At 36.2% G+C, this 27,393-nt stretch overlaps 1 protein-coding gene across 1 annotated transcript in view; it reads left to right on the top strand.

Annotated features, from left to right (window-relative positions):
- Positions 1–1,942: 1,942 nt before the first annotated feature.
- TMEM132D (transmembrane protein 132D) overlaps positions 1,943–27,393 on the top strand; it is a 272,550-nt gene continuing 247,099 nt past the window's right edge. Inside the window, exon 1 of the mRNA XM_057414941.1 lies at positions 1,943–2,069. Within this exon, the coding sequence (XP_057270924.1) occupies positions 2,051–2,069 (19 nt within the window). The 5' untranslated portion in view covers positions 1,943–2,050. The remainder of the gene's footprint in view (positions 2,070–27,393) is intronic.

Raw genomic sequence — 27,393 nt, forward strand, 5'->3', positions numbered from 1 at the left:
ACTACAGTTAAAGTAGCATCAGTGTGCCTTTTTACCTTGCAGTAATGGGTCCTTCCTAGGCTTTTGTTACTTTCCCATCATGAAAGGAGCGCCATATACTTTCTGCAGCTTTTTAGCCGAAGTGCCTTTTTCATGTTAAATCAAATGAAAAGTATTCAGTACTGAACTGTTGTTGCTGTTTTGTTACCTGAAGGATTTGCATAACAAAAAAAAAAAAAAGAAAAAATCACTGAAATATCCCATAAGACTTCCCCCCATTATCAGCTTGACAGCTGCATAGTGTTTGATTTAGATTAGTGGCTCATGATGGCTGCTATTAAAACTTTTGCTTTCCCCAAAACCTGTATTTCAAATACTACTTTTGTGAGAAGATGGAGCTTGTTTTGAAGGTGAATTGGGTTACTTTCTATTTAATTTTAGTTCTTTACAAAACATGGCTTTATTGGTTTTCTAGGAATTTAATATGCTCAGCTCAAGTTGAGAGGAGCTACCTAGTAATTTTGCAGCCAAGAGCTCATGTTTCAAAGGCAAAATAATAAAAGTGAGCTAAATAAATTTTGAAAAACCAGGATGTATTTATTCCTTGGCAAGTTCATTTCTTGAAGTCTTTACTTTGAACAAATGGTTGTGATACCCATTTCTCACTCTGATTGCTCCTAGGGAACTGCCCTAAGGCCTACAGGAGTGATTTTCCCCCAGCATTTGGGACTACTTTTAATTAACTGTGCTCTGCTTCTACTTGACTTCACTTTAGACTTCCCTAAATGGATTCTATTATGTCCCTTGTGTTTTTGGCAAAATTCTATGCTACCTTTTTTGGGTTTATTTGAGATGTGAAGCAACAACAGGCCAAGCAACTGGACAGAATAGACCTAATCATAAATGTGAATTATGATTCACTTTTATAGTTCAGTGAAACGGAAGTATTCTCAGTTCTTCCATTTGCTGTATTTTCAGTTCAAATAATACAACTGAAACAAATGTGTAGGCACAGTTAACTAGGAAGGTGATTGTGAAAGAAAGCTGTATCACAAAATCTTGATTGATACAGTAGCTTAAAAAAAACACTTTCTACTAGTGATTTTGGCCTGAGTTGATTTGTAGGATCCAGTTGGAATAAACTGCATTAGAAGTGTTTGAGATGTAGTTTGACTGTTACACAGTCCTCTGTGCAAAAACTAGAGCTTTCTGCATTATTTCCTCAGCAGCTAGCTCTGTGTTGACATGTCTGTTGCTTCCAGAGGTGAGCTAATCCTGGAAATTTCATAGCCATGCTTACTAGCTATTCAGGTCTGAGCTAGGTCACTCCTTATACAAGCAAGATGAAGAAGATCATACAGAAAGATAGCTAGAAAAATTGACTTTGAAAAGACCTTTTTCTAGAAAAAGTTTTTTAGATACTAAGTCTTAAGTTTTCACAAGCTTTTCTGCTGTACTGATTTTAATTGTTTCATACAATTCACATATTGATTTACAAATATGAGGGTCCTGCTTATAACGCAGCTATGAACTCCTTAGAGATTGATTGATTTATCTAAACAATAAAAAGAGATTAAAATACTGCTTCATTTCTTACCTAAATTTTGCATACTTTCAGCAAGCATGAATTAAAATATTTAAATAGCGCTAACTCTAGGCACTCTAGGAACTCTAGGCACAGTGTGCTGTTTTATTTTCATGAGCCACCCTATGCATAGTCTCTGACCTGGCACCTGGAGAAAAAGACCTGTTGCTCACTTTTTAAGGAAAAAAACTAGTCTTCACCAGGCCATAACTTTTGCCTGTACAGTTCTTCAAACTGCTGCTCTTTCGGATATATGATGTACCACAGTCTGGCACCCTAGTTGTTATTTTCCGATTATCCACATCCTACATGCATCTGTTAACTAGATGCAATGCTAGAGCTTGGATTTTAGGAGCAGACCTTTCCATTTCCAGTTGAAGAATACTGATTTTTACATGTAATTCTCTCAGCCTGCTTCAGATTTCCAGAGACGCCTGTCACCTGCTGTAATGCAGAAATCAGAATAGCAGAAGGCTGGAAAGAGATATGAATCTTCTTGTAAACTGTGAGTTACAAATAATAAAGTTGTGCTTAACGCATACTGAATGTAATATGTACTTGAAATGAAAACAAGGTATTTGGATTATGGTAGTAAATCTGCACTTAGAAGAGGGAATAACTACAGTATCTGACATTTTTGTATGTTATGTATCAGAAAAGACTTTAATAATGTCAGTCGCAGATAAAATTCTTAGATCTTTCTCCAGAGAATATATACAGGGAACAAAACACTTGCTAGGGTTCCTGTCAGTTATTCAGCCTTGCTGAAATACTCTTAAATTATGGAAAACTGAAGTGAAGTGAGATCTCTCTTGTAAAAAGATGATAATTATTAGCCAACAAATTTCCAGTAGTGTTTCACAATATATTCTCATTTTAAATATTGGTAATAAGTGTTCAGTGGAAAAATGGATATTAATTAAAGCAAAGGAAATGTTAGGTCATCTAATGAAATTGATGTCAGAGTGAACCAGCATGATGAGGGATTATGTTTAAAGGCATGGAAAGTGTTTGAATCTGTATTGGGTAAAATGGTTGTCTTTTTCTGATTTGGTGTAGCACTGACTAAGAAGCGTTTATGCACCATTTCCTGAGCAAACAGGTAGATTCACAACTGAGTTCAAGGAAGATGTTCAATCCAGATATACTGGCAAAAGGCAGAAAATGTGCTTTGGATAGCCAAATCCTGCTTTAGGGAAACCTGTCTTCAGGGAAGAAGATGCTTGTGTGCCCATAGTATCCACTAATTTTTCCAGTCCTCAGATATACTGCCTTATAGAGATTTCAAAAGCTAGAACAAGTATAAAGGCCATATAGGATATATTTCATCAACTGTAAAGTTATGCAAAGCTGCTAAGAATGTGCTTAGGTTGAAGCAGGGGGTAATCCTGTCCTATGGGATTAAAAGAATGAATAATCTAAACACAGTTAGTACTTTCCCACATTGGTTCTGAGACTAGCAAATATTTAATACATTTGTATTAGGCTGCACATGAGGGTTGAAATCGGTTATCCTCCTAGACTTTATGTGCAGTCTCCTAGGACATGAAAGTTTTTGTTATCTTCATTTGAAGATGGGGGGAAAACTTTGGTCCTAACTGCCCATTAAGTCTGCAAGGGGAAAATAAAAATAAATAGAACTGTAAAGAGGAAGAAATAGCAAACAGTTTGAAATGCTAGTTTGATAAAATTTTCTTTATTTTATATATCATATACGGATCTTGTAGTTGTTACGTGTTCACTGCTTTTTTCTATGGATGTTTCTCTGGGGAAAAAATAAGTTGCAGTTATGTCATTACAAAATGACAGATACAATGTCAGCTATTGTTGATGGTTATCTCACAGATGACTTGTAATTATTTTCTATGATATTTGTATTTTCTCTTAATGCATAGCATAAATGAAACGACTTCCAACTGACTCAGTCTTTAGAGAAAATAATGATTATACTTGACAGATGTGTTACATGATTCTAACTGCATCTGATTGTAACAGAAACCAGGGTGCAAAAACATTGCAAAAAACGCTACAACCCCCTCTCCATTTATTACTTCACTCAAAGTTGTTGTTCACATCAGGAGAAATTTGAAATACGTACCTAGGATTTTAGAATCAAAAGTATTTCCAGCTAGCTTGGTATTAATTTTTTCTTCTTTTTTAAAAACTGACTGATGAGTAATATGAATCCAGTACTTGGAATTCAGACTGTTATTTTGCTACAAACAAAAGCATGCTTTGGAAGATCATTTCACCTTTCTGTTAAATGATGATCTAACCAAGACAGTTAATATTCAGCCCTCAGATTTCTGGCAGCTGAACTTTCAGTCAAGAAACATATCTTTTTCAAGCTATGTTAATCATCACATTCCCTTTTTTGTTGTATTTTTTTCCTGTAAAGATTTAATTTCAGTTAACAGGTCACTAAACTTGTCATGGCCTTTTTGAAGGACATGTTCAATTCAATTATAAATCAGGTTCCTGGGGTTTTTTGTTTGGTTGTTTTTTTGGTTTTTTTTTAGGTTGTTGCCTAATCAGTAGAAGTTGACAGAGGATTCTATTACTATAATCTTTAATTAGGAAATCTCACATTTTCTGCATGTCTTGGGGTTTAATATTGCCATTTGTTAATGTAACAATAGGAATTGTATCAAAATTAAAACTACAGAGTTCTCTGGCGCCTGGTGGTGTGAAGAAGAGGTCAGTATACTATTGTAGTGCATGAAGGTGAGACTTAGCTGTGAACCAGTGTTTTACAGAAAGTAAATGTGCATGTCATGATCGAAAGATTAGCCAAGTCTTGGGCAAGGCAGTTGATAAGAGAGAAGACAGATGTATATTGAAGTGACATATAACAATGAAAAGTAATGAAAAAATGTTCAGTGACAGCCTGGGATCAAGTCCAGTCCTTAAAAACAGGTGAACACACTAGGTCATGCTTGCTTTCTGCTGTAGAGACAAAGGAGGTAATGTTTTCATTAGGGTGAACAGAAAGAGAAAAAATTGGAAGCAAATTGCAGCTAAGAGACTTAAATGACAGCAGAGATAGTGCCCTGTCCTGGGAGGGCATATGGTTGTATATGTAGTGTTCGTCACTGGGAGGACCAAAAGAAGAGGCTAGACAACTGTCTGTCGTGAATGACCTGTATGTCTTACTTTGGAAAAGGCAGATGTATTAACAACCATTTTATCTTATAATTTTAATATACAGAAAAATACTCCAACTGAGAAAAGATACCAGGAAAGTCTTTATCCAATGCATGCGTTAATTGGAAAAATTTCAGGAGGAAAAATGTTCTGGGTTTTTGTTTGGGTTTTGTTTTTTTATTTCCTAGTCAGCCACCATCTCTCCAAACTAACAGAAAACTTTTTTAAGCAAAGGATCATAATTTCTTTTCCAAATAAAGTGGTTTCCCCATAAGCTTCCGTAAAAATTCAGTATGCTCAAAATGCTAATGCCTTCCATTTTAGTTTGTACAGTACGTGTCTGAAGCCAAGTGCTCACAAAATCCCCAAGGCAAATAATCTGAAGCCACGTTTACTATAGTGCAGTCTTCGATGTTAGAGAAAAGCAGGTTTAGCTGGTAGGTTAGCAGAGATTTATTGTGCGTGCTAGTGTCTGTTGGATTTTTTTGGTAAATGAGTTTAAGTAGAGTGATTGACAACAAAGGCACCCAAATTAAGTTCTCTAAATTAAGCATTTGAGAGAGGATGCTCAGATTTTATTTGGCAGTAGGAGTACAAGTAATACCATCTGGTTACGTTACCTTAGTCGATCCTGTGATACCAGAACCTCAATCAGGCTCTAAAAATTACTTAATATGAATAAAATATTTATTTTCCTTGTATAATGGATGAGCTATCTTAAAATAGTGCCATATGAATAAAACCCTCTAGCTCAACAGCAAAATGCTCAAGTTGTCATCATGCCTGTGCGTATGAGACATGACTGAATCAGTTCTGCTGAATGCAACTATAATAATAAAATCATAAGGCTTGGGGATTTCAGTTGCCCCAAAAAAGGGCACCCCAGCATATGCAGAAATAGTCATTGTGGTAGTACACTCCAAGCTTATGCCTGTACAAATGCATAATTTTGGCTGTTCTCAAATTCAGTCCTAAAATCCTTTTCTTCAGGGTGTGTGAAATCCTAGCTCAAGTACCTAATGTATGGGGTAAAGTAAAAGAAAGGGACATCAAGTTATGTAGCAGTATTTGCAGTGGAACTGATTAGCACCAGCTGAGAGACTGGCCCATGTACAGAGGAAATAGGTAAAAACATAAAAAGGTTATATTTTATATACTATATATAGTATACTGTCTAAACTATACTTGCTGTATAATAAGTTGAGATGATGCTATCAAATCCTTGAGCTTCTTCAACCCCTGAAATTCAGCATGCTGCCAGTCCCATGCAGCTGTATTTTGTAGCACAGAGGGCTTTTACTTGAGGAATGCTAACTGATGCAAGGGAAATAACCTTGATATTCTTTTGAAGGGAAAGAGATCTGCTTTTGTTTCCAAGGGATGGCAGAAAATTCACTATTTTTGCTAAAGTAACTTGAAGCATAGGGGGGACACAAGATGAGTTTGCATTATGAAAGAGAATAATTTGTGGAATCTCCTTAGGTAGTGCCAACCTCTGCAGGCTTGAGCTCTTCTACTTCCATTATGGCATGCCTGGAAGGCATGTAAGCTTGGGTCTGGAAGCAGTACTGTTATCTTAGCAGGGTGCTGTGACTGAACTGCTACAGCTCTTACTATTTCCCATTCTGGTAATGTGTTGGATGCTGCTTGTTCAGTTGTCCATGGACCATGACTTGTGTGACAAAGACTTGCCCTTGGGGATTAAATTTTTAAACAGATTGCAGGGTAGGTGGTAGCTGCTTTAACAGATCCTTCCAGTGCTGTAGGGAACAAGGACACAATATACATTGCATTCATAAGCTGTTTTTTCAGGCATAACAATTTCTTCTGTGTGTAACACCCGATACAACAGGCTCTTGATATATTAACTCTAGATGATATATTAATGCAAACACTAATCGGGGGCATTGACTGAGCAATATTTCTGATTAGTCTATTAGTATTTTGAGACCAAGATTACACAGCAGTTTTTTTCTGTTTAACTGTCCAGCAAGCACAGATATAACTGAATAAAAAAAGCAGCAAATTATGAGCAGCTTCAAAGATGTTTTTTTCAGTAAGCATTTCTTGATCAACAAGAAGTCTGTTTAAGTCTAGACCTGTCTTGCTTTGCTTTGGAGAGCAGTCCAAGGACTAGATATCAACAGTTGAGAAAAATGCTTCTTTCTTCACTGCATAAAGGCACCATAACTAACACCCCCTCATTCCTCATTAATATGCTGTTAGACAATTTATATACCACTTAATTGGTGGCAATTTTTAGGCTAATGAATATGCTGCATTTCCAGAGCAAAAATAAACCAGTGTGAGGAAAGGAAAAGCTACCATAAAATGTCTAGTATTTTTATATCTATAGTTGTTTCAGTGAATTATAACCCTACAGATTGAAACTGTTACACTTTGCTTCATTATGCAGAAATGCTGCTGGAATCATTTCCTTACCACTGTCAATGCTTCACATTTTGAATTATCAAAATATTTTCTGAAACAGATTCATTATTTCCTGTTTGGAAAGCAAATATTTTTGTAAAATATTTAAAATAACAACAACCTGAGTTTCAAATTTTACTTCTTTACAGTATCCTTCAAGCTCCAGACTGTGTAGTAAAGCTAACCCTAAAGCAGTCATTCTGCTTTAGGATGACTCTGACCATGATTATAAACACTGATGTGTGACATCTCCTGCTAAATTATTAAATGTTCAGGAAAAAACTCAATGAAACCATTCTTAATATAAAAGCTATTGAATTTAAGGAAATAAATATAAAATTTAAAATGCTGTAAAGTTTTTAGCCAGCTCTAAAAGGTTCTTAAGCTTCTGAAGACTGTTCCAGTTTAGATCTTCATGTAAACCCTCCAGGGACACCTATTTGTACTAGGAGCAGATACTTGACTGAAGTATGTATAAGTGGTAAATTGATGGAAGCTTATGTGCTGCTGTATTACTATGTTCCCACACCAACTAAACCTTACTTTTTTCCTGTTTCCTAGTGTTTTACTTCCTGACTGTGCTAGGGTGTACGATCTGGATGTATAATAATACTGCTGACATCCTGGAAGATTTGTTGGTAGGGTTACTTTCTAGAAGACAATAAAACCTTCTATTTAAGACAGTAGTTTAAAGTAATTGTAACTTTTATCTCCATGCAGCTTTGATTCATCTGGACTGTGCTTTCAGTTGTAGGCTATCAGTATCACAATGTATGATCACAAATAATAATCTACTGCTTTTTTTCAAATGGCAACAAAGTTTTTGTTGGGATCAGAAGTGTAATAAACATGTAAGTTTATCTGTATTGCTGGCATGTATGAATACAGTAGTCCATTTGGGAATAGGTATGTGTTATCATTGCTTTGTGAAAAGCAGGTAAAACCCTTCGTCTTCTTGTCTTATACCTGGTCTTTGGCTGCATAAACCTCTTCTGACCCTGAATGATGCTATGGAATTTGTATTACTCTCAGAGAAGGCTCATCTGTATTTTCAGTTTTCTATTAAATAAGGCTTACCCACTCTATTGCTTTAAGCAAGACCAGTAATAAGTATTTAGCAAACTCCCATGAAGAAAAGATTGTATCTCTCTGCAGCAGTATTAAAACCTTATTTTTCCAGCCTACAAATCAACTTTGAAACTATCACTAATTCCTGGAAGAAAAAACAACCAACCCATTAAGCTTGGGCAGCGCCATGTTAAATGTTATTTCTTCAAAGAGTGGTACTCTTTGGATCATATTCTACTCAAATGTAGCAGCTACAGTGTCTTTATAAGGCTTTAATCTCAAGCCTTACATGCAGGCCAAATCGTTTTATGTGATTAATACTTTTATACAGCCACATAAACAGAAATCTGAAAAAAAACAAAGAATAAAAAGTTCCTTCTTTACACAGTGTTCCTGAACTGATTTGAGAATTTAAATTGCTAGAGAAGTAGGAAATTGCTGTTTGCTTAAAACTGAAAAATTATCTGGGGAAAAACTGGAATAGTTGTGTATCTTAATTACTGGTGTAGTTCTATTGCAGTGGACATGTAGTTTTCTTCTTCTAGTTAGACATATTTAGATGCATCTAAATGATGAACACTAACCCCTTGTAGAAAAAGTTTCAAATAATCGGACAAGACCCAAAATCCAGTGTGCTCTGAGCACATTATTTACCAGCCTGTGCAAGCTCAGATCTGTTTGGTCTAAACTGTTCCCATTTGGCTTGGAGACATCAGCTCCTCTCCAGACTGTTTCAGCTGATTACTGTCTTTTGTGCTAATAAGCACAGAACTTGTTCTGCCTAATGATGGAACTCTGTAAGGTGAACATCTGGGGAAGCACAAGGTGTCTTGTTAACAGTCTTGCTATCTCCACATGTCGGAGTTCAGTGAGTCCTTGATGCTGTGACAGTTTCTCTGATAACTGAATTAATTAGCAGGCTTGATCTAAAGCACTGCTCTGATGTGGTGCCTTCCTCCAAAGGTCTCTTGATGTGTCAGCATAACTTTCACTGTACCTGTGAAATTGAGAGAAAAGTTGGACAAACATTGACTGTTACTGAAGATAATAACCTAAAGCATTTGATTTCATTCTCTGAAGCCTTCTGACAAACAGTACTCTCTGCTTTAAGCAGTATTATGTTTAGGGAAATACAAAAAGCCTTACTTGTCTTATCTTTTCTTCCATTGTAAAGGATCATATAAAATCAACATGATCCATCATAGTCATCTTGTTACAAGTCTGTGAGGAAAATGGAAGTGAATTAAGATGGAAAAAGAGAGGCATGCCCAGTTAAATGAAGAATTTGCTCTTTAAAAAATCTCATGGGAAAATAGTCTGTTGAAACAGTCTTTAAAGCTTGATACAGATGTCAGGGGAGTAGGTTGCTTAGAAGACTGAAACAACCTGATTGTAAACGACAGATGAGAAATGGTAGAGCATAAATGGCTAGGACACTGGAGGTATGTATGTCACAAAAATTGACCTTTAGTCTGATTTAAAATGTTTTTAACTTGTATGTCAGATGAAAAATGTCAGTGTATGTGAAATAGTTTTAATGCATTTATTAGAGCATAGGCAGATACTAGAAAATAGCATAAATATGACTGTGTAAAAAAAGTGTTTATACAAAATATACAGAAAAATATTTCTATTTTGGATGCATGATAGCTTCAGCATCAGTGGGATTCATGGAGACTATAGCGCTTGTGCAAATGACTTTGGACACATTAAATTCTGCTTTCTAGAGTCAGTTGTGCATGAGCTATGGTCACCGCATTGCTTACCAAACCCTGCACTCCACAGTTTTTGTTTTTCACCCGAGAAATCCATAGAAAAATACAGCCAAGTCACATCAAGAACTTATAAACACTACCCCTTCCTGATTTTGTCTTTGGAATGTGATTCTGAAATACGGATGCACTGTCCCCCACTTAACTTGATGGGAAAGTTGAACATGAGACAGTTGAAATGTCTTATCAAAAAAGTGGGAATTGGACCTTTTATCTTCTAGGTCTCCATAAGGAGCTTTTTCTTTCCTGTTTCTGTGCAACTGTCACATGCTGAACAATGGCTGTGGAGGAAGGGAGAATGCAGGTTGACTTCTCCCTACACAGCATGAACCTATCCTTGTTTTGTTTACTAGTGGAGCTCTCTGAAGACATAAATGACATTCAGATTCATTTCTTACCTGCTCCTAATTTTAGTGGAACAGTAAATTTGCATGGTTCAATGATTGCATTGCTATGAAAAGTTAACAATCATAATGACTTTGATATTGACAGATTGCATGCAGGTAATTCAATTCTTTTTTATGACATTATCTAGGCATGTTAGGTGTGACCATAATTTCTATTTACTATATATTCTTAAAAAAGAAAAAAAAAAGACAAATAGAATGTGTGTTGCCCCTTTACCGTCTAGTAGGTTTAAGGTATTTATTTATATGTTTATACCCTGAGAACTTAGCAGGAAGCCTAAGCTGGAAGACTTGAACTCAAACTTAGTTATCTAGGTTAGGGGCCTGATTACCAAATGAGATGTAAATCTGTGGTAAAGATACTAGAATCTTAAATACAAAAAAAGCTGCCCCATGAAAACACAGAAGCAAAACTAGAATTCAGTTGGAAGGAATGTTTAAGTATATATGAAAATAAAAATGAAGAATGTGTAGAGGAAATAACCTACTCAAGTCGGCATGTGGCTGGCTACCTGTGCTGCTGAGAACTGTATCCTCAATGAGACACATAGCCAGATGCTTAGCCATGTGTAAATATATAAATATAGCTTATAGATGTGTATATATATACTTATAGATGTATATATGCAAGTAGAGCTCCACTGAGGCCTATGTAGCTGGATTGATTCAGATGAGCTAGGATCTAGGCCTGCTCCATTAGAGGCATTGACAAGCTACTTTGAGATTCAGTGCTGGAAGCCTCTCAAATCCAGCAGACTACTAAATACACAAATAGCTGCAGATCCAGGTAGTGCCACTGCTTGAATTTTGTCCGTTTAATAATAATAGTGCTTCATTTAACAATGGCTTCTTGTTCCCTTTGAAGTTCTCTGTGCCACTTACTGTTCCCAAGGTAGCTCTCTAGCATTCACGTGCTTGTAATGCTCTCTGAAATTTATTTTAGAGTTGATATTTTCAAAGAGAAGGGCAGTAAAAAGGACTTACTACTTTTGTCTTACATGAGCATACAAGAAAACTGTTTAGGAGTTGGTAAAGTGTATTTGAGGTACTGAGCAACTTAGCACATTGAGTACTTTTTATACTTGGATTTTAGCAGGTTCCATGTAGTTTGTAGGTTTATATTAAATACTTCTAAAATTTTTCATAGTAAATCTAGGGTATGCTGGCAGAGTTGCAATATGGGATATTAGGAGTTAGCAAGAGACAGGTAACATACACTCTTCACCAAAAGTACGGTGGGAAACATTAAAGTGTTAAAAATGGGTCACAGTGCAAAAGGGAACTGATATTCCTGTAAGTACAGACTGGCCATTCATGTGTGACTAAATAGATAAACAGATGAAGGGACAAGCTGCTTTCCAGACAGGTAACGTTGTGCTATTAAATTATTATTTCAACTGTGCTAATGCACTTTATGGTTACAGTCACTTCTATTTCATCACATTAACTAAAACTGTAGTTTTAATGTTCCCAGCACTCTTCAGATTTCTCTTTTGAGCAGGGCATTTGGTTGGTGTGCCACTGTGAGAGGAACAATTCTTTGTTTTTCTCCTTCTTTTAATGAAATGATTTATCAAGTTGTGTGAGTGAAATTCCATTTCCTTTAACTCTTCTAGAAGTAATGGCAAGGATAATGACTCTAACAACGGCACTACTGAACTGTAAGAACTGAGCAAAATGTCTTGAAATTTAATTGCCAACAAAGCCATGAACTCTGCACACCATGGTGGAGAAACCCAATGGGCTCAGCTTTGGCAAAAAGATCAGTGTCTTGAGGCACTAAATGTCAAGAAATCTCTTTTTGTTTTTTTAAATGTGCTTGAATTGACTAAGTGGACATATAGAATTATTCTGTATGTTAGATGATAATGCCACATTTTGCAAATTAAGTCTCTGAAATGTGAACTGGGTTTGTAGTTGTCTTTATCTGCTTGCTGATCTTGATGAACTAGATTAACGTCAAAGGAATAGAACCCTAGTTTTAAAGGAAGAAGCCAGAACTTCTGGCAACAAGTCTGAAGTGGTAACCTCTTTTGAGATGGTTTTGTATAGAGGCATTTACATGTGGCAGGGTGGCAGCCTCAGTTCTCACTGAAATGGGTGGCAACTTTCCATTAAGATTTTGGGAATTTTAGTCAATGGTAGATGCTTCTGTGATGCGGTGGATTCACACTGGAAGATTACAGTGGAAGTTCACAAGGAGAAGAGCAAGCCATCATTAAAAAAAATCTACCAAAATTTGTTTAACTTTACAAATGACTCTTTATTAGAATTGCACTAAAAATACTAGTTTGTGTCCTTTTCACTTTTAGAGGTGCATTATTAGCTTTTCAAGATGATAGTTTCAGGTAGTTCAACTGTTTCTCAAGGGCACTTTGTTTTACAAGAACAAAGCTTTCTTGATGGTCTAGTTCTTAACCTAAAATGACTTAATTGTTCTAATTAACTTCAGCAGCAGAAAAACCCTGCCTGCATGGACTTTAATAGGAGCAGGATGAGCTTTGAGCTAAGCTTAGGCATAATTTTTCTTATTCCTTTGAAGACACAAATAAAATAACCTGTCACATGGATGGATTTGATAGTTAATTACCCACATTATCTGCAGCACAGAATTCAGTCTTACGCTATCTGAGGTTTGGCAAGACAGATACATGGCTCTGCAATCATACAGTTGCATCCTTGCTAAAAACACTTTTGACATCTGAAATTACCAAGAGCCAAATGCTGGCTTAATTTGGTGCGCTTATATGTAGGTATATCTGTTGCAGTGAGTACATATTCAACACCAGTTTATCCATGCCTGTGCTTCCCATTGAGATATGCTTTTGAAAATCTTGAAATTCTATCAGTTCTCACTAGAGGTGGGATCTGAGATCCTGAAAAATGCAGAGGCTTTCCTACAATGAAACAGCAAAAAATTCTTGTACTTGATACAGACTTGGCAAACAGGAGCTTTTGTCTTCTGGTCGTGTGTGTAACAGCAGTTTCCAACCAAGAAATGCCTTTATTAGAGCTAATGGCAACACTCTGAACATACTAAATAATGTCCAATCCATACCTTTCCTTACTAATGGTTCTAGCGACCAGTGCTCCTCTTTGTTAAAACTCATGTGAGGTTTCCAGTATAAATATAGTCAATGGTTATTCATCAGTCTCTAAATATCGGTCTTTTTTCCCTGAAACTTGGCTTTAGGACTCCTTGATACTGTTTTATATTGATGAAATGCTGTTTGATTCATTGCTGCTATGGCTGATATTCAGTGTTGAAAATGCAATAGGCCCCACTTCGTTAGTGTTATCTCTGCAGTCCCATTATTGAGATGGAGGCTACTCAGAGAAAGATGATATTTTTCACTATTTTGAGAAGTGTTACCGTTCCTTGAGGAAATGCAAACATCCCACACTCAGTTACTTTATTCAAGTGTAATTTAAAACCAGCTCTCAAGCATAATGGGATGTTACAGCCAATATTTATTTTTCTTTCATTAGATAAATAGTATTAAATTGCAATCCTTGAGAAAATTGTACAGACTGTATCACATCTAAATGTGTTTGAGCTTGAGACTTGCTCAGGGAAATTCTCATCATATTCAAATAACCATCATTATGCAAATAAGACCATCCTCATTGCTGAGCAAGTTTAAAATGGATGTTTGTTTTTATCATGATGAATTATCTTTCTCCTGGTAGCAGACAGCTACGTGCAGTTCAAGAGCTGTACAGGTCCTGTTTACTCTTCAGACCTGTCTTAACCAAGCTTTTGTTATCACCAGAGTTTTTGGCTTGTTGGTGTTATGAACAAATTCAGTTCCTTTTTCTGAATTGGGCAGTAGCAACCCAAGGTCATCACTTTCCAGAGGCAGGCCAGCATTTAATATCACCATATGTATATCCACCTTTGGCCTGCAAATCAGCTGTAAACTGATTTTGCAGGTGTAACAGGTTCAAGACTGAAACAACCTCTGCAACTTCAAGTACTAAGGTCAAAGGAGTAATGCCTCAGCAATTGTACAACATGTAGGCTTTGGTACCCAAATGGCAGTGGTTACCTTCTTTTACAGAACAGACAAATATCCTCAGATTTAAAGCAACATCTACAAAGACATCCTGTAGTTGTGTAAGGTCTTCATGCAGAGTTAGGTGTTATTATTTGTTGAAGATTCTCTATCTACAATAATTCCAATATTCCTGTCTCCTCAGTGTAACAGCCGCTGCTATGCCCAGTGTTCACCACCTATGCTTGTAGTATGCAGCAAAGGATATGACTTGACATCCATGGGAATTGGCAGCACTCCAGCCCATCCAAGTATTCATACACTGATCTCTTATCTGATTACTTTGAAGGTTCTGCTGGTTGGTAAAGAAACCTCACCAAATGCATCAGGAGATACATTTATGCCTTGACTCCATCCTGGAACAACTCATTGCAAGTGTTTGGTATTTAAAATAGGATTCATTTGTTCTGCATTTATGCCTTGGTCTGCACAATGGAGTCCTAGTTATGGCTAAGGCTTTATGCACTGCTACAGTTGAAACGATATATAAACTAATGCTATCTGGGTCGCAAAGATGAAGGAAGGGACTGTAGTAACAGTTAATTTTTCTGTTTGACTGTTTTCTGCATTATCTGTCTGGACCAGTTTTTACTTCAGTGATGTCCAGTCTGCGTGGTAGAAATGCACATTTAAATCCCCAATTTGCAGAACGTCAACTCAGAAGGGGCTTTTTTAGGCTTTCTTTTGATGTTTCATGTACTTATTTTCCACAGTACATGAAAACAGATTAAAAACAACTACTGCAACTGTCTTTATGTCAGAGGTACTGTACAAAGTCTGCAAATCGTGGTTTCCTTTATATAAAATAAGGTTCTACTGTGAGAGCAATTTTATTCTATCATTGAGTGCCTCAAGGTAGAAATTAATTATAATTCAGGAAAGTGTAAATAAATGGCTGCAAAAGTTATCTTCATTTTTTTCTTTGATTTATATGTTATGTAAAGGAATGGTAGGTGTAATAAGAGTTACAGTATTTAGCCAAAACCTAGGATCTCTGTTATCACGTTAATTCTTAATACTTAAAGCTAAATGGGTCATTATGGAGATGAGTCATGCAAACGTTTCTTTACTTGCTTTGTTAGACTACTAGATTCCTCTCTAAACTGTGCAGAAAATGAGGTTTTAGTCCACTTAGAGATACTGTAAATGTACTGCCTTGTTTATTTATGACAAACATAGATGCAAAGTGAAACATAATGCCAGAATTATCTATTGTAAGATATGCAGATGATGTAAGTCCATTTAAGTTAAAAATAATGGTTCTTTGAAATCAGAAGTAAATCCCATCAATATCCCAATATTTCATATGATAAATTCATGTATGAATTCACCAGTGCTGTCTTTAGATAAACCTGTAAATCCATAGGTTTTTCACTCAAAGAAAATGTCTATAATCTATTGCATATTAATGATTTTTTGTTTTTTCTCTATAATATTTAGAAGGCAAAAAATGCACAGCAGCCCTAGCTTTACAAAGTCTTGTTAATGCAGTGAACATTAAATAACCAAACCAATCCTCCTCATACTTGGGATTAACTGCAACCTTCCATGCCCTTTCTGTTCTTTTCTCTGTTTTTCTGCCAAGCATGCAGAGGATTAAGAAATCTAAATACCTGAAAAAGTGCTTAATTCTCAGCAGAGGCATAAGAGAATGTATAAGTGAGTTAGAGGCCAAGAGTCCTTGTATGATAGCAACATTGCTGTTATTTATATTTACAGTTAATGCTATAGCTTTTATAAATTAAAAATGCCACCAAGCTACTTGCAAAGGAAATATAATCTATAAATAGCTACTTTATGCACACTGTATCATTTCCAGTTCAGTTAAGCAAAAAGATTTTTTCATCCTCTAGTCTAACAGCTTATCCTGTGAAGTTATGTCTGCATGCAAGTATGTGCTACAGGCCAAAATCTGCTTTCATTTATATCTTTGTAAGATTGCTATCTTAAAAGAAATTGAACAGGATATTTTCTGCAACCAGATTTCATCCCTAATCATTTTTGTGTGATGCTGAAAGAACCATAGCTCATAAGCATGGTTGATTGTAAGCAGTTGCTAGTGTGCTTTATTTGTGTGTGTTATCTTATGTATATTTAAATTTCTTTGAAGCTGGTCCTTTTGGTAGTTAGGTGTCCCTCAAATCACCAAATTAATACAAGATTTGGTTTAGTGTAGATCTTCACAGATGCATGAAATCATTATATTTAAACTAATTTTCTAATCAGGGTGGGGAGGTTGACATTTTAGGCTTTTTTTCTTAAAAAAATAAAAAAAACAAAACAAAACCAAACCACCCAAATAAACCAAAACTTTAGAACAAAATATATGAGGATTCTTGTAGATACTGTACAAGAGGGAAAAGTCTTGGGAGGGAATATTAGATTTTGTTGTAGTCTTTTCCAGTAGCATTGATTTGGAACTGCTTGCTCCCATCAACCCTGCAGTGGATAATCAGATTTGTACTTTAGTCTTCACATACAGCTAAATCCTGTAGTGCTCAAATTTGCTTTGTTTTCAAAGGATCAAAGATCTGACTGAGGTTTTGTACACAGTCTGCTGTCTGGTTTCACTTTAATTCAGTTAGGAAATAGATGATAAGCTTTTACAACACTCAAGGGGTCACTTAGATGGAGTTAATGGAGAAACAAAAGGTGTAACAAGGCAATGATCTTTTCTGAGTGTCTAATGGTTGAAGGGGGATAGCTCTATTAGGAGCAGGTGAAGGGGAAGAAAAACATATATCAAGTCTGCCCCCACCGTTTATTGACATGCAGTCTTAGCTTAGATGAAAAAGCAGCATCAAATGTTAACTGGAATGATAAGATACAAATTTTAAAATCATAATTCTTTTGGGCTTGCTGAAATAATGACAAGAAACTATTGCAGTCTCTACAGTTTTAAAAAAAACCCCACACTTAGATCTCCAAAGTGTAGATGAAGAAGTATGGTCCTGAGCAGTTCTGCTCTACACTTACTTAACTCCTGTTTATTGTCAGTGAAACTTTTATAAAAAGACAAGCAGAATAGCCCATCTTACAGAAGGTGATGTGTATGCACACTATGATAGTTTGCATAAAGCAAGTATATGTAGTTACAGTTTAAAAAGGAAAATGGAACACTGGATAAATAAAATTTTGGTTTTGTTTTGCTTTATTTTTCATGGAAGGCAGATAGCATGCAAGCATATTCCATGGCAAGAATCCTCTCATTCTTTGTTTTTTTTTTTGTTTTCTGTGCTGGCGATTCTAGAAGCTTGGGGTATTTCCTAAATATGGAAGACAAACTACATTGAAAAACAGTCCAGTTTTGCTTCCACAACTGATTTGACAAGGGCATTGACACTGTTAAAGGAAAGAAATGAATGCTTTGGAAAATTTGGCTGCACCAGTAAAATTAAAAACCAAGCTATAGCCTCTTTTTCATTGTAGTTGAACTCAGATTTAAAAATTCTGTAAACTTTTGCTGAGCTTCCACAGTCTGTATGTGTTTTTACTATATGGCTCTTTAGGCAAAGAAAATTGAGTTCTAAGATGGGGCTTTAGAAGAGGCATTTTAAGAAGAAACTGTGGAATCTATTAGTTGGGCTGCCAGTTAGACCTGATAAAGTTTAATTAGGTGAAAAACATACTAAATCTTTCCCCAGTTATGAAGTTACACTAAGTGTGATCCCAGTAATGAGGTGCTAGGACTGGTAAACTTCAGGAAGCCATCAGTATTCTGCTTTCTGGAGGAGAGCAGGCAGATCCCTACAGCAGCGTCTGTGAGCTGGTATGCTGGTACCATCCCTGGGATGGCCAGCTTTGGCTCAGAAGTATGAATGTGGTGATGCAGACTTGCACCTGATAAAGTCTGCTCCCTACACTGCCATGAAGGACAACGTAGTTCCTTGTCCCACCACACTTTGCTTGGTGGATGGCGTGCCAACTGGTTTGCATTTTATTGTCTCTGGCCACGTCAAATGGGTGGAGAGGCATATCTCAAACTGTTGTCTTTGAGGCTAAAAGACGCAACTTTCTTGCATAGTCTGGGGCTAAAACCAATTTTTTTATTTTACTAATACAAAGGTTCTTAATTCCTGTAATGCAAGTACTGTTTATCTAAGACAAAATAATTTAAATTATTTATTAATGGCACAGTTAATTGAATAGCTTGGCTGTTTAATGCACATAGCGTACATGTGCCCTTAATGACAAATATTTTATTTATTTTCATCTTTTTAACTAGATGGAATGGTTTTGTGTGTTAACTGTTTATGCTGTTTGGTTTACTTAATGCTTTTGATAGGCTAATAACTCACTTTGAGGAGTGCACAGCTTTAATTTCTATCTTGAACTACTTTAGAAACAAAACAAATCGTGTCATTGTTTGTGTGACATAAATAGTCCATTTTCCTGATCAGACCATTTACAAAGTTTAGCATAATCTAGACTGCTATGGTTTAATATTTAATCCAGTGATGTTTATAGCAGACTTCATGAACGGCCAGTACTTGTTTCAAATGTTGTAATTTTTGCTAAGCAGAATGCCTCTTAGTGTCCTGCAATTTAAGAGTCGTTACAACACTATGACACATTCTTAAGTTAAAATGTACTAAGCTCACATAGAAGGAGTAGAACAAATAAATGAAAGTGAAATCAGCTGCTTTTAAATAAGAATTGCAAAAGGATGTAGCATAGCTTGTGAGCTCTGTTTTATAATTATATTATGCATTTTACTGACCATGTGTTTAATCAATATAAAACTGTAATAATGTAACAAGATCCTGCAATGTTTTCTGACAAGTACTTGTAAATTTTTCTGGAATACTACTTGTTAAACAAAGATTAAATGCTGCTATTAAGAGCTGGCAATAATGCTGCAGGAAGAGAGCTTTATTTCTGCACATGAAATGGGCACTGGGAAAGGATTGTTAAACTATGAGAACTTAAAAAAATGAGGTAGTGACAGAAAAGCTGTTACTTTATATAAATAGTCCAATAAGCAACATTTTGCACTTGCCTTGGACTATATATGACTGTGAGATTCTCAGCAGTACAGAGAGCAGAGAAAAATTGTGTTCATTACATTCCTGTACAGCATCACTTCAGTTAAAATAATATGAATTGCATCAGTTACATGTTCTAATTGATATTGTTTGATTAAATCACCTAAATGTGCATTGCTGAGATGATTACTGTGTAATGGTGGCACTAGCCTGACTATTGTCAGTTTAAGCTTCTGAGTATAAAACAACTTGTAATGATGCTGGACATAAGATGCAGTTTTCTTTCTAAATCGCAGATGAGAAAATTGATTGGGAAGTGCCAGATTAGGAATGTCCTCACTCCCATTGATAAACAGCTATGCACATCAAAAGTCTTTCTGACCTGCATGTAACCGCCTGTATGAGCTGATATTTATTATAAAAGTAGTGAGTTCAAATTCTTGACCTTTGAATGAGAGTTAGAATGCTGCAGAATACCCATTAAAGAATTAAACAAATGCTAAGAGCTTGACCAAAGCTTATACTTCTTCTAGGAAAGAAAGTTAAGCTGATATCCATAAGCAATGTGACCAGCTGCATGACAGAAATGGAGTGTCTCAGAAATTTGAAGTAAGTGATTTAGAGCTGTTGCTTGGTGGTGGTTGGCAGCCTTTAAAATCTCAGGAAGAGCAGGCAGTTGGACATGATTCCTCATGGAATGGCAGGATTCCTCATGGGCAATCAGGTATCGTAGCAGAGGCTTAATTACTTATAAGAAGGGTGATTAACTTCATGTAACAATTGTAGTAGAAAAAGTAGATTGGTGTAGAAAATTCTTTCTATTTGGGAACCAGTAGAACGCAGGCAAGAAAGTAAAAATGGTCATATGCAAGTGAGACTTTGACTGCGATGCAGTAGGTTGTTGTGCTTGTACTGCAATGCTTGTAGTATGCTTATGGTAAAATATCAGCAATGGTATTGGCAAACTATGTGTATCGGGAACTTACCTCAGCTGGCTTATTAAAAAAACACAGGACCTTCAAAGGTATCACACAATTAGAACTACAGAGGACTAATTGAATTCTGGTACTTCTGACAGTCTTGCCCTACAGTTAATGTGCCTGAGTGTTCAAAGTGAGAATGTATTGAGTTTATTTCACTGATGCTCAAAGACTGATTCCAAAGAAAGATCATGAATGTGCTGTAGACTTAATAGTGCTGCTTCTCCTGTGACCTGAAGGAGCTGAGTGTTCTTGTTGATCTTCCTAACAGAAAAGAAATACCCTTCTATACATTACCATTTACAGATCTTCATCGAGCTTTTACAAGAGCTATTAGATCACTGGCTACATCATTAAAGCCTTTTGGGCAGGTTTCTGAAAGCACCAGAAGTAAGCCATAACTTGTCTTAATCTCTCTTAAATGGCTGAAGGCTCTTGGTAAATTGAGTTATGCTGACCTGACAAAGTGCAGTCACAGTCTGGCCCATTCCTGATGGTCAGTGCAATGATATATCCTTTCAATTAATTTGTCATAAAGGCTACTCTTTCCCTAAAATATCTGCAATAAGTCCAATTATGAGATTTTCATAGGAATTCTACTGTCAGAAAATGGAGATGCTAATAGAAATACAGCCTTTGTCTCTGGCCCTGGGGAAACACGTATTCAATTTTGAAGTCAGTGGGGTCTTCAAAGAAATAGGTGTTACAAGAGCATCTATCATGACCAGCTCCTATATGCCTACAAAGTAAAATCTATGGGTTTCATCCTGTACTCTTTGCATGTTGTAATTCCTTGTCCTAACTGCAGTGAAGCAATTCTGCCCAGTTTGGGAAAAATAGGAAGAAGATAATGTTAAGTTTTGAAGATTTATTTGAAGAGAGGCAAAGATACCTTGTCTATGCTAAGAAAGATTCAATAAGCAAAAATATCTGTAAGAGCTACTGTACAGATGTTAGGTTTACCCCAATAAATACTTCAGTCTGTCATTCAGGGTCTTTAAGTGCTTCCATACAAGTGTAACTTTCACAAAACTATGTATGAGATTATTATTATGATGACAGTGAAACTATGAGGTTAGTAAGACTGATAACACTATATTAATATATTACATTCTGGTAAATCATAGAATTGTAGATTGGTTAGGGTTGGAAGGGACCTTAAAGGTTGAGTTCGACCCCCCCCGCCATGAGGCTCAGAAGTAATTCCTGTGAATGGACTCTAAATCCTAGTAAAAGTGTAAGTAAGTACTATTTGCAATGTTAGCCTCTCTTCAGTACTTCTGTTTATAAGATTGAGTCAGTCGATTTATTTTTGTTGCGAAGCTGTTTCATACCTCACATGATCTTGCTTTCCTTTCACACTTTCTTCTGTCTTTCCTATGTGTTATTTGAGGCAATGACAAGACCTGAGTGTAGTATTTAAGAGCTACATTGTGCATTTATACGATATCTTTAACTTTATCCTCTACTTTCGTTTTTTTTAATGAATTCCCTACATTTTCTATGGGAATAACTGTAATCTCCTTTGTATTAATATTTTTCTAATTCCACATATAGTATTTATCTATTTTCAGATATATGATGTGTCTAGTAACATCCAGAGATACTGATATTAACTTCCATTTAACTTAAAAATCTATGCTTCGAGTCTGAAAAGAAAGATAATTACCTGAAATTTCGCCTATTTTTCAAACTTAGACAAATGTTGCTTCTACCTGTGTCTTGTCTTCCTCATGTCTTTATGCTGTTGTGATTACAGCATCTTTTACTCATAAGCATTCCTAAATTCCTATTAGACTTTTGGACTACTACTGAGCACTGAGCTGACGTTTAAAAAAAACCCAACTAAATAACATAATAACTTAATGACAAATAATGACTTTTAATATCTTGTCTTTCAAGTATTAAGAGCTAGTGTCAGTCTTGCAGTATGTTTTTCCCCATATTCATCCCTTTGCACTTTATCTGCTTGCAGGCATTATGCTACTAATCACACTGGGCAGGGAAACAGAGATGAAACTGTATTCATCTATGCTGATATAAAAATTTGAGTCTGAGATTTGGTCAGTTCAGCTGGAATCTTGTTTTGGAAGAATACTAGTAAGAAGTTGAACCTGCAGTGGTGAAATGTTTTTTGTCTTTCAGTTCGTAATGGCTTAATTTTTATATTTCATCTCTGTATTTGCTATAGAAGTTGATATAGAAGGAAAATATTTTTTACAGAGTGAATCAACTGTAAAATCCTTCATGAAATTGAGCTAGTATTCTGCATAGTGTTTGTGCACTCATAAAGGTAATTGTAGAGATGAGAACGTGGCACAACAGACTTTCTAAAAAACCTCTCAAGATTAGATATAACAAAGAAAATCCAGGTTTTGCTCCTAACTGTAATACACAGCACTTTGTGATCTAGCTGTTACTTCATTTCCCATTCTGTTTAAAATTTCCATCTTAAGATGCCTAAGAAGAATGCTGTTACATTTATAAGCTATTCTGAGATGCCGAGGTAGAAAATGCTATAAATTGAATACAAAGCATTTACACTGAATGTAAATCATAGTAGTGATCATGATTCAGGGCATTTCCTGGGAGCGTTAACTCCACAGAAGATGTTTGCTTCTGTTCATTAACCTCAGGAAAAACTAGTTGTTAATAACCTTAGGCACTAAGGTGCTCTCTGAGCTACGTGTTTGTCCTGAGTAGACTGAGGTGGTAGCTGGTGACTCAGTCTGTTGTGCTTTCAGAGGATTTTATTTTTGTGCCAATATTATAGCATTATTGGGCATTTGCATGGAGTTAATACCCTCACATGTTAGGCTGAATCAAGGTTTCAGAGAAAGTAATCTAGATTCAATTAAAACTAGATGATTTTCTGCCTATGGGACTACCAGTGAGGCCCTAAGAACCTTTGCAATGGAGGACCTCTGGAGAAGAGCTGTTCTGTAGCTGTTCTGTAGCAGCAAAGTTATGGCTGTTATGTCCAAGACCAGGGCCTGTGCACATTAGAAAGTAAAGATCAAACTTCAAGCAGCATCTAGATGGATGGCTGATCTAGATGGAACAAAAGTGATTTGAAAGGTGACAGCATTCAGTTTAGTACTCCCCAAAAATATAGCGAGCTTAATATTAAGAATGATGGCCCTTAACAGAAAGCTTTATCGAGGTCACTGTGGTGACCTCGAGCCTAGGCATCCCTCACTGGTCTTGTACAGGTTGAAACAGGATAGGTAATGCATAGACCAGCATCCTTGATAGCTGCAGCTTTATATTCCAAAATCAAAGACTTCCTTCAGGTTTGATGGCTAAAGTAGTCATATGTATCTTTCAGCATTATGAGAATATAAGTATTGGTTGGTTGGTTGTTTTTTATGGTTAACACTACAGAAAGTGTTGTGTTTTTCAAGCCTCTGTGTGTGTGAGTGTGCGAACAACACCCTGGATGACTGCCGAAATCATGAAAACAAGCTCTGTGGAGGAAGGGAATTCACAGATGCAAATATACAGTAGAATTAACATTGTTCAGCGCAATGAAATAATACTTATTTCTAAGGCATTTTAGCTGGATGGCACCTGTGGGAACACTTCTAACTACAGAACAATCACCTGTTTCCAGTAAGACATGCTGACTGATGTTTAGTTGATTATTTGGGAATTTTTTTTGTTTATATATGGAAGATTTTCTTTGGGAAAGACTTTGGTCCTATGTGATTTTTGCCCTGGGGAATAACATAACCAAACTATTGTGGAGGATAAAGGGTCAAACTGATGCATCAGCCATCTGGTTTGTGCTTTAAGTTGGCTTGATGTTAATCTATGATTGGTGCAGGAAAAAGACTGGCTACTTCCTTTGCCTGTTCTCTGCCAACCAGCCTTCATTGGCAGGACTGTTTCTCCTATGATACACCGGAGTGCAGTATCAACTCAGTTCTGTGTATTTAAAAGTTTACATTCCATTTTCCCACTAGAAACTGAAAAAGAAAACAAAACTTTTAATTTTGCCATATGGGTTTTAGTAGACTCTTGGAGTCACTGTTCAGCTCTTACTCACACAACAAATATAACAGCCAACAAACTTGTGCATTCTGTGGGTTGGAGACTAATTAGAACAGCAGTGTTGTCAGACTGAATGCCAGCAGCTCCCTTCAGGTGGAATTTTAAGCATCATAAGGTAGTCCCTAAAAACCTGGTTTAGTAGCAAGCCATAAGAAAAGTTAAACTTTGTGTGCATCTCCTATACTATCTTATTCTCTCCCTTTACTTTTTCTTTCAGTTTTGCTACTCTAAGTTCCTGGTGGGTTCTAATACCTCTTGTTTTCCAATTTTCCGTGTAATTTTGTATCTTTTTTTAACAGAATCTTGTTTTCAAGGGTGGAGTGAGGTTTTTTGGCCATGCATTCATGGAGCTAGTGTAATTTCCCCCTCCTGTCTTCCCTTCTCCCACAGTTCCAACTGAGAGGGCAGCAATTGTTTATAGTGAGAAGGTTAAAATATTGTAGATCTTCGGTTGATTCCTCCCAGTTACCGACTCTGTAGTTTCAATATGAAATGTACTATAATGTGGAAGCTGTTTCCAATATACTACAAGGGCTTTCTACCATATGCTCTCCCATCTGTGATAAGAATGAGGGGTTTGGAAAAAAAGGCAAAAATTTCATTGTGTGATTGGAGTTGAACTGTGTGCAATAGCTGCCTGCTTTAGGGAAGCTTTGAAAAGTAAATATGTGTATTTATACATGTCATGAATTTTTCTACCTTCTGTTTATTACACATTGCTGATCAAGCATTTTCTGTGCAAAAATATGGTGGCTATGGGGCCTGGAGAATTAGTGGAAGTGAACACATCTCAAGAGCTGTAATTCAGTAAACAGTTTGCAGTCACTTCAAGTTGATTGAAGTGGCTTTTAGACCTTACTGACTCCACTTTGGAGAGGGTATATACCTTTGCTAAAGATTAACCACAGTGATATAATAGTGCTTGTACAGATACTTAACATAACTTCTTTAAGGCTTTCTGCAAACCCTCCTGCCCTGGTTACATCTGATGTTTCTTATCTAAGTGAGGCAAGAGCAGGAAGCGTATGTAGGTCTGTATCTTAAAGTTACCCCCCAAACAAAACACCCACAGAAGAAGGGAAGAAGAGGAACTGTTTAATTTTAAGTATCTTTATGGAAATTACCTTAAAAACTCTTTTTAAGTTTCTGTATCACAAATATTTTCCCTCTTGATGTGTTTGTTATTCCTAGCTCTTATCATACTGAAAGGATGAAATGAGCAAAACTATGTTTGGTGTTAAAAGGCATAGTTTCTTATATATTAGGTTTGAATTTGGCTCTGTATAGCTACTAATTTTGGTATAATTAATCTTTCATTCATAGTTTATAACAAGCCAATAAATTATTAAAATAATAGCACTACAATACATACACAGTACTAAAAATGTTAAGAAGCACTTCAGTGTTGGGTACCTATAATCAAGTAACAAGAACCCATCATACAGAATGGTTATCCTTCATTAAAAATCTATTTGACTTAGACTTTATAGATCAACTGTTACTGTACAGTGAGATCTAAAATATGTAGCATTCAGTAGGCAGACAAAAATATTTCAGAAGTCAGTATTTTGGACAACACCATTTTTTCAGTAACTGGTAGAGATTCAGGAAGGGAGTCAGAATAATATTTTGTCCTTCAAACCGCCATTTGCTTAGCTAATTTAAGTAATCCCGTGCTTTTTGAAACTTTGCTAAGCATGTTTTAGTCAGCATGCTTTAAGGGACTATTCTAACTGTAATGTTTGATATATTTATAGATAATAGCAGACTTCACAAATTGGAAGACCTACTTTTTCTTCCAATGTCTTTTAGTTCCCTCATCTTCGCACTTCTCTCACTTACTTAGATGCAGTTCTTTAATTTCAGAGAACGTCTAAAATGCACCTCCTCTTGAGTCTTCAGTTATATGGAGCCGCACCGCATAAATTTAGCACTAGGGGTCACTAGAACTCCATCGTTGACAAGCAGCTGGTGGAAAACGGGGTTGGTGCTTGTCGTAGCAGCAAGCCTGTTTTGCTATGAAGCTGAGTAATATCTATACTGCCAAATAGGCAACTGTTTTAAGGTCTGATGTATACACACAAGTAGACGCCATATGTGTTTACAAAGATATGTTTATGAAAGATTGCAATCTCTTCAAAGCTACTATTCTTTGCATATTTGAATTTCTCATTCCTTCCAAATTATTGGACTATATTGTGTTTGTGCATTTGGACCCATATTTCACTTAGTCTTGAGAAACTATGTACCTTTTAAATCTAAGTCACAGTAATCAGTATGTGGCATTAATAAATGCTGTACCTGAGAGTTTTGGCAGGACGGGGTTCTTTCTGATTCTAAGAGATGTTTGGCACAGAAGGTGAATTGGTTCTCAAAAATATTTCTAATCATTGAAGGTCTAGCCCCTGCTCACAGTATGGTGTTACAAAAATATAATTAGTGTATTTAATGAGCCATAGACTAAAAAAGTCAGTTGATGAAGCATAAGAGTTGCATTTTAATCCTGTTTAATAAAATTATTGCATTTTCAGGGGTTTATATTAAATTGAAAGTCTGAATGAGGAATTAGAAATCCTCTGTAGATAAAAACTCACTATCTGTAGTAGATTATTAAATATGGAAAATGTATTGGGATGGAATTTATCAGAAAAAATGGAAAATAATATACACTATGAAGTTTTTCTTATTCAGTCTGTGTAACAGCAAAGACACTTTTATAAATCAAAGGTTTTATTTCTGGTTCATATGGAAAATGCTGTAGGTTTTTCAGGGATGACAGCTGAGTCCTGTTCTTTCTCAAAACAAAACAACACCAGCCTATAGTAAAGGTCAGAAGTTCTTGGGTGCAGAGTAGGTATTGAGGGTTCTGAATGTGAGCTGTGGTCAGGCTGTGGCGATCCTTTCCTTGTGAACCAAGATGTTGATGCCCAAAGTT

This window comes from Pezoporus wallicus, unplaced genomic scaffold, assembly GCF_028554395.1.
Source record: "Pezoporus wallicus isolate ANWC-B61680 ecotype Strahan unplaced genomic scaffold, APGP_CSIRO_Pwel_v1 contig_8047, whole genome shotgun sequence".
NCBI lineage: Eukaryota > Metazoa > Chordata > Aves > Psittaciformes > Psittacidae > Pezoporus > Pezoporus wallicus.